At 36.2% G+C, this 8,229-nt stretch overlaps 1 protein-coding gene across 1 annotated transcript; it reads right to left on the bottom strand.

Annotated features, from left to right (window-relative positions):
* Positions 1-12: 12 nt before the first annotated feature.
* Positions 13-6,583, bottom strand: LOC110021133 (pyrophosphate-energized vacuolar membrane proton pump-like; the record flags this gene model as incomplete). The annotated part of the gene is given in 8 exon segments (XM_020719491.1): positions 13-31; positions 106-165; positions 373-783; positions 1,273-1,603; positions 1,695-1,781; positions 2,122-2,501; positions 3,005-3,579; positions 6,204-6,583. Coding segments are annotated over 8 exon segments (2,110 nt in total), but the record flags the coding sequence as incomplete, so codon positions are not given.
* Positions 6,584-8,229: the final 1,646 nt, after the last annotated feature.

Raw genomic sequence — 8,229 nt, 5'->3', positions numbered from 1 at the left:
CCGAGACCCTATCATGCTCTGATGCGCCGGCCTACGAACGAGAACTCGTCGAGTTAATTGAGTGGAGAGGATAGAAACTTCGGCATAAGGGTAGCGAAAAAGTACCTCGATGTATTTCTTGGCATTGTCCCAAGCACCGCCTGTGTTTGATGCAGAGATGGCGATCTGTCGAACATGGGTTAATGGTGAGACATATGAGAGTAGTTAGTTTAGTTCCGCATCGAACTGAAGAAAAATAAATTTGTATGGGAAATATCAATGATCTTGTCTCACTTATTTTTAGAGTTAATTGATGTTCACCCCCATAACATTAATAAATAGCATGAAAATGCCACAATGGTTAAATTTGAAATAGAAATTTTGCAATTTTACCTGAACACCAGAAACGAGAGCGCCGGCGAGTACTCCAGATAGGGTCTCCACACCAAAGAAAGTCCCAACAATAAGGGGCGTAAGCATGACTAGAGCACCAGGGGGTATCATCTCCTTGATAGAGGCATCTGTTGAAATCTTGACGCAGGTTGCATAATCAGGCTTAGTTGTGCCTTCCATGAGACCGGGAATGCTGTTGAACTGCCGGCGAACTTCCTCAACCATCTTGAGAGCCGCGCTGCCGACACTCTTCATGGTCATGGCCGAGAACCAGTAAGGCAGCATAGCACCGACGATCAACCCAATGAAGACTTTTGGTGTCAAAACATCAACTTTCGAAATAGCCGCCCTGCTTACAAAGGCGCCGAAAAGAGCAAGGGAAACCAAAGCAGCCGAACCAATGGCAAAACCCTGAAAATTAAACAAAGCAAAATTGCCAAGTAAACTCCTAACCAAAAGTTTGAAAATTTGAAGAGATAAAGAAAAGAAAAGCTGTTAGTAACAAGGCACATAGGTACCGCAAGAGCAACATTTAGATACATACCATGCAATTTCTCTGTGCTTACATATCCAAAACTTGAACTTCAATTTTTACAGACATATGACTTTATCTATGCATGAAAAAATATATTTCTTTTTAGACATTAAAATAGTGGTATTTTTTATGTGATATGACATATTTGGTCAGTATAAAGGTAAAAAAAAGTAAACATTAGGTGTTAGATATGTAAATACATAGGAATATATGGTGGTATGTATGTAAATGACCTAAATTAGGAAGTATACGTGTATGGAGAAATACCAAATATTGATGACAAACTAGGAATTAGAAAGCAAGCAACCAACATAAAGAGCAACAGATCCATAAAATGAACAAGAGAAAGCTACTAACATACAAACCTTTCCAATGGCCGCAGTTGTATTTCCCGCAGCATCGAGTGCATCAGTCCTCTCACGAATTTTGTGGCTCATACCAGCCATTTCCGCAATGCCTCCGGCATTGTCACTGATGGGGCCATAGGCATCAATAGCCAAACCTGTGGCTATCGTGCTCAGCATACCTAGAGCAGCAACTGCAATACCATACATGGCTGCAAGGCTAAAACTGACAAAAATGCTGACAGCAATGGCGAAAATTGGAATTATGACAGATTTGTATCCCAAAGCAAGTCCAAAAATAACATTTGTTGCTGCGCCAGTTCGACAGGAATCGGCAACATCTTGTACGGGGCTGTAAGAATAGTGTAACCACGAAAACAAAATAGTTCGACACAGGCCATATTACGTCATAAAAAAGCTAAAAAAAACAAAAAATACTCAGCCTGTATGCATTGCTGGTGAAATATTCAGTAACGAATCCAATGACGAGGCCAGCCCAGAGACCGATTGCAACACAGAAGAACAATTCCCTGTTAAGTTTCAAAGAGATTACAGAATATGTCAACATCTAGTTCGAACATCAAAAAATAAAAGGGAAATTTATATACGTAGCACACAATTTTCATGTATTTATAAGTCTCATGCCTAAACGTTCATAGTTACATGCATAAAACTTTGATGCTTTAAACCTATGCATGAAATGGTGTATTTCAGTTCTAAAAAATGATAATAATGCTGTTTTTTGTGTGATATTTAGGATTTAAATGGTACGTGTGTAAATAAGAAAGTTTAGGCGTGAAATATGTAAATACATAAGAATTGTATGCAGTGTGTGCAGATGCCCCAAAAATAAAATTGTCACGTTCTTACCAATTTTTCACTTCCTTCTGTGCACCAAAATTAAAGATAGTGAACGATGGCGGAAGGGCTAACCAACTAACAATTGCAATTCCAATAGTCATAAGAGCAGTGGAAATTATTAGCTGTCTCTTAAGTGCAGGTTCAATCTCCTTAACAGCTTTTATCTCGAAGAAATCGGTTGCGAAAAGAGTTGTGATCAAGCAAACAATAATGCCCATAGAGCTAACCAGCAGTGGGTAGCACATCCCAGTTAAGTCATGATTAACTCCAAAGGAAGAAATGGAAGCAACAACAAGAGCAGCACAAGAAGACTCTGCATATGAACCAAAAAGGTCTGAACCCATTCCAGCAATGTCACCAACATTATCCCCCACATTGTCAGCAATCACCTGTATGACATGTCAATAAATCATAACAAATGTATAAGTATTATTTACCCTAAAAATTAACGGAATAGAAAGACTACGAAACTCAAAACAAAGGTTGTCAAAAAATTTGACATTCTCAAACAAATTGAGCTCAACTTATTAAATAACTAGTATTCGATTCGTACATAGAGAGCTGAACACAAAAAATTCTTTTGAGCTAGATTTTAAAAATGGGTCGATTATGAGCAAAATTTTGTTTATTGTGTTTGACTTGTTGTGGCTTGAATTAAATAAATAAATATTATTATTATTATATTTTTTATATTTATTGATTATGTTGTATTTAAAAAATATTAAATTTTATTAATTATTAAATCATTCGAGCTAAGTTCAAGTCAAACACAAGCATGCTATTCACGAGCCATTCCAAACACAAGCTTAATTCGAATAAAAAAAATCAAATAAGCTGAACGCAAACAAGCACTAGGCCTGCTCAAGATCAGCTGGTTCACACCCCTACTCACAGCTGGATTCCTAGGATCATCTTCTGGAATGTTCCTCTCAACTTTACCAACGAGATCAGCACCAACATCAGCAGCTTTCGTGTAGATGCCACCTCCCACTCTACCAAAAAGAGCCATTGAAGATCCACCAAGGCCATAACCAGTAATTGCCTCGAAAAGACCCTCCCAGTCATCACCATAGTACAACTTGAACAGGTTAATTGCAATATATAGCACCAAAAGTCCATTCGCAGCTAATAAGAAGCCCATGACTGCTCCAGATCTGAATGCAGTGATGAAAGCCTTCCCCACACCCTTCCTTGCTTCTAGAGTTGTCCTAGCATTTGCATAGGTGGCAATTTTCATCCCTAGAAAGCCGGAAACAACGGAAGTGATGGCACCCAACAAGAAGGCAACGGTGCTAAAAATGGCATTGAAGAGAGCTGGTTTGCAAGCTTTATCCTTGCTGTAGGTGCAAGGTTGTTCCTTTGTGCTAAATCCTTCCACAGAGCCAAGGAAGAGAAATATCAAAATGGCGAAAGCCACCATAAAGATTCCAACATACTGATACTCAGTAAACAGGAAGGAAGTGGCTCCTGTAGCATATCAGCACATCAATAGTCCAGCATTAGAATTTTCTAAAACCCATTGAAAGAGAAAAATAAACTTTAATATAAGAATTATAAAAATTTAAAAGGAAGCAGATGAAATGCATGAATTAATCTTTTTCTTGTTTATGAATAAATTTCCATGCCCTAGATCTCATCCTCTTAATATCTCGTCAATCTAGTATCCAAGTATAATTACTAATTGATTATCAATTTCTATCTTGAAGGTCAATAATGATTAAGTTCTATCTCAAAAATCAGATCAAATTAGGAAGAAATCAAAATGAAATTTATAAAGTAGCTTATCAATAAAAGAATTAATGAATCAGAACATAAATGATCAGTGCAAGTGGCATCTTAACAAGCTGATTTACTCGATGTAAAAAATGTAAATGGGAAAGCTGCATCCAAAACACAGGTCTGTATGGTCAAAATATCATCATATTAGGCTTATGGAGCATTAATTGGCTTTGTAAGTTTCTCAGCCCGATCCACTGAATTGAGATCAACCAACTGACAAATACAAACTGTTGAGAACTAGCAGTCAAGTACGAGCTGCTGAACATGAACCACCGAACACAAACCATCCGGCGGATGTATCCCTCCATGGGTCAAGTCCAAAAGGGGGTGTGTTTGACACCACCATCCAGAGTCACCTTACAAAATCAAATCAGTCCTACTAGAAAATATGCAACTCACTTCGACTTAAGACTGCCTTAGGGTGAAACTCCCTGAAGGGGCCTAACAGACTAACAGAGATGTGACCCAATAAATGCATAGGTAACAGAAGGCGATATGCAATGTCTGTCGTCAGAGATAATATTAATAATATGTCAACGTTAGAGTAAGGTAAATAAATATAGAAATAGAACCCTAGAGATCAAAATATAATCATCAACCTTGTAAATTATAAGGAAAATATTTTCTTATACAAGGGTAGAAACTTATGTAACAAATGATAATCATTTTAAATCCCAGATGGGGGTAACACATCCCACCTTGAGTAAACACTATAATCACCTCTCTTTAACCCATTCTTTCCACCAACCCTAACTCTTTACTTGAGGTGTGAGTCAACAGATGAATCAGAATTCAAAAGGTTCCAAATAAAAAGACCAATTTTCCAAATAATTTAGTTAATCATAGAAAACATTTGCAATAATCTTACAACCGCACACTGATAAACATCAACTAAGAAACAGATTGTCCAATTACCATATAATGCATAATTTGAAGCATTAGTAGCTTATGAACATATACAAATATTTCACAACTAAATATATTTCAATAAAAAATTGCATAAATTTCTTAACAAATGGACAACTATCTCAACTAGAACGATCGTCCTCGAATGATAAACTACTTGCTCTTTATTGTTTTTCCATAGGCCAGAATAGTACCACAAAGGATAAAAGTGAAGGTCGCAGCATCAACCCTTCTTCCGCTAATTGTACTCAGCACAGCTGATGGCTTGCACCATAAATAAAAGAAAAAAACTGACAATCACAAACTTTTTGTACCACTCAACAGAGAGCTAAGAGAAAAAGGAGAGAATGACTTGTTCAAACACACATATTTTATAAAGAGTTAATGCATAAAATATAAAATAGCATCAAGACAGCTTATTTGTCTGAGACTCAATTAAGAAGAAGCAATCTTGGCTGCTATTAAAAAAAAACCCAAATAAATTAAATCTCCAATATCTGCACAGCATTATAAACAAATCTTGCAAATTCTCATGACGCACAGTAACTAAGGGGTTGTCTGGCAAAAGGAGACAATTAAGTTATTAGGATTTAGTAAATCCAGCCTGAATGGTTTAAATCCGAAAAACTGTTTAGTAACGGATTTACTAAATCTTGTAAATCCAGCATAACAGTTTGGCAAATAGAACAAACTGAATAGCTCTTTCGCCAAATCCAGTAAATCCGCCAATTCGTGGGATATAGTAAATCCAGGATTTACGGAAAAAATCTGTGAAATTCAGATTTATCAAATCCGTGGCTTTGATTTGTCCAAAATGAATGTCTAGCAAGATTTAGCCTACATCCAAGTTAAATCCTGCTCTAAATCCATTGCCAGATAGCCCCCAAGGGATGAAAAAAATATTAATAAAACACAAGCTCACAAGGGTCACTGTAATCCATGGAATCTCCCTTTTTTAAATCGAGAAGCCATTATCAAGCCAGCATTAAGAAGAGTATTAATGCTGACTGGAGCTATTTGGATTCTCAACAAATGGAAAAAAATAAAAATGGATGCAGTTTACTATTCGAGTGTTTGATTGCGTATACAATAGCTGTATTACTTTACATCAGGTTAGTTATCAGGACACAACTTCACAAAACCGCTAAAATAACCGCCTTATTCTGCAGAGATGCGAATTACCTCGCAGCAATTTTATCTGAAATCAAATTATCTAACGGCCTATAAAATTTTATTGAATCAACATAATAGGAAAATTTTTAATTATTACCAAAAAAAGAGCACCACAAATAGCAATTGATGCGTCCAAATCTCAAACCATCAGATCATGCTATGAAACAAGCAAATAAGTAAACCTAAACAGCCATGCAAGAAGCATAGATCTGAGTTAAAGCAAAACAAAAAACCTTCCGAAATAGCGTTCTGTATTTCGGCGCACTTGACGGCGACGTTGTGATCGTTCAGACCGTCTTCCTCCTCGGCGAGGAGACGGTCATCCAAGCCGTTCTTATTGTTGGGGACCCCGTGCCGCTCAGGCGAAACTTTTACCTTAGAGACAAACGTCCACTGAAGAAGCGCAAAAGCGATCCCGATGACGGCCGCCACTGGGATTAGGATCTCCGTGAGGAGAGCTGAAACAATCGCCGCTCCCATTTATGGCTCCTCAGTAGTCTACCACAGATACCCTCACCGCCGCCGCCGTCCAACCCACGCCAAGTTAAAACCGCCGGAGAGAAATGGAAAGCGAGTGCACTGAGTGAGGTCTGAGGGTTTCGAACACGTCCGCTAGTCTCCGTCAGCTTATATAGGCACGGCGTCTTGGACATCGTGGGAAGAATTGAAGATAAAACGTGGATGGAGGTTGTAATGGGGCATTTACATTCATACCCTCCATTTCCTATGTTTTTACATTTCTAATACTGAAATTTTAATTTTACTTTTATAACCCCCAAACATTTTCCTATCACAACAAAAATATCTCCAATTTAATTTTTGAAAAAAATGAAGTATTACAAAAATATCCCCAATTTAATTTAATTTTTGATTTTTCTAGTATGTTACAAGAAATTTAAATCAAGAATAGTGGGAATTTATTGAATAAATTAATATACATAAATTAATTATAATAAATAAAAATGGATAATTCATAATAAGCACATATCACTTTTATATTGTACAAGCAAACACTTTTATTAATTAATCAAGTGTTGGGACAAATTTATACAAATCAAATTAAGAGATTTTTTTTTTAAGGAAATGAACTATCCAATAAAGTTAAAATGTAATTAAGCCAACAAATGTAGTATAGTTAGAGCTATAATATACTAAAATTTATGTCACTAAAATATTTAAAATATTGAGATAACTTAGTTTCATAAGTTCATATCTAATTGAAATTTTTGACAAACGATAGGAAAATAAAATTTTTAAAAACGGTGGTACGATAATGATAGTCTATTTTGATTTGTATAATTTTTTTTAACTCAAATTATTGTATACATACACCGCATGCAGAGATGCATACGGTGTACGGTCAGATCTACGGTCAGGATGTATTTCGGTGGGCCTCACTTTTATTTTTTTTTTTCAAAAAAAATGTAATTGCATCCTGACAGTAGATCACCATGATCTACGATCATGATCGGACACCGCATGCATCTCTGCATGCAGTGTATGTATGCAATAATTTTTCTATCAGATGACAATTGTTATGAGACTTCCACATAATAGTTTTTTCTCTCTTCCTCACTTGTTATCTCTTTCTTTCACTATCTTTCTATCTTATTTCATCTCCATGATTTAAGAAACATCAAAGTATAGGTGTTACATCTTAGTGGTGACTTGTACAGCTCTAGCTTGATGATTGGCAAGATGGGCTATGATTCTATTGAAGTTTAATGTTTCATGTCTTCCTTAGTGAGCCATCAAGGGACAATGTCTTAGCTGACTTTTTAGAGACTTGCCTCGATTCCAATGGACTAGATACATAATGATGATTTTTCTGATGAACATTTGATGGTCATCCATTCCCCACTAGACACATAATAATAATTTTCCCGATGAACATTTGATGGCCATCCATTCCCTGGAATGGAAGTTATATTTAACGGAGTGTCTTACTTAAAGGAAGGCCCGTCGAGCTCTCTCCCGAGGATCAAAGTGGGTATCAATTTCATTTTTTTTTATCCCCAGAGGTTATTATTATTTACTGCTCTTATTGCTAGATAAAGTCATGTACTAATAACGAAGCTGAATGTGAGAGTCTACGTGAGGGTGGAATAATATTGTATAAACAACCTAGATGTTTTTTGCATAATCATTAAGTTTTTCATATTAAAAAAGTAATGTTATGATATTTTTGTAACTTTAATAATTATTTAGCCTTAAACATAATTTCATTGAATACCTAAAAGTATTCAAATTTAGAGTTGA

Source organism: Phalaenopsis equestris, unplaced genomic scaffold (assembly GCF_001263595.1).
Source record: "Phalaenopsis equestris unplaced genomic scaffold, ASM126359v1 Scaffold000002, whole genome shotgun sequence".
NCBI classification, from domain to species: Eukaryota; Viridiplantae; Streptophyta; class Magnoliopsida; order Asparagales; family Orchidaceae; genus Phalaenopsis; species Phalaenopsis equestris.
The sequence above is the reverse complement of the archived record's forward strand: the minus strand, read 5'-3'. Positions and strand labels throughout refer to the sequence as shown.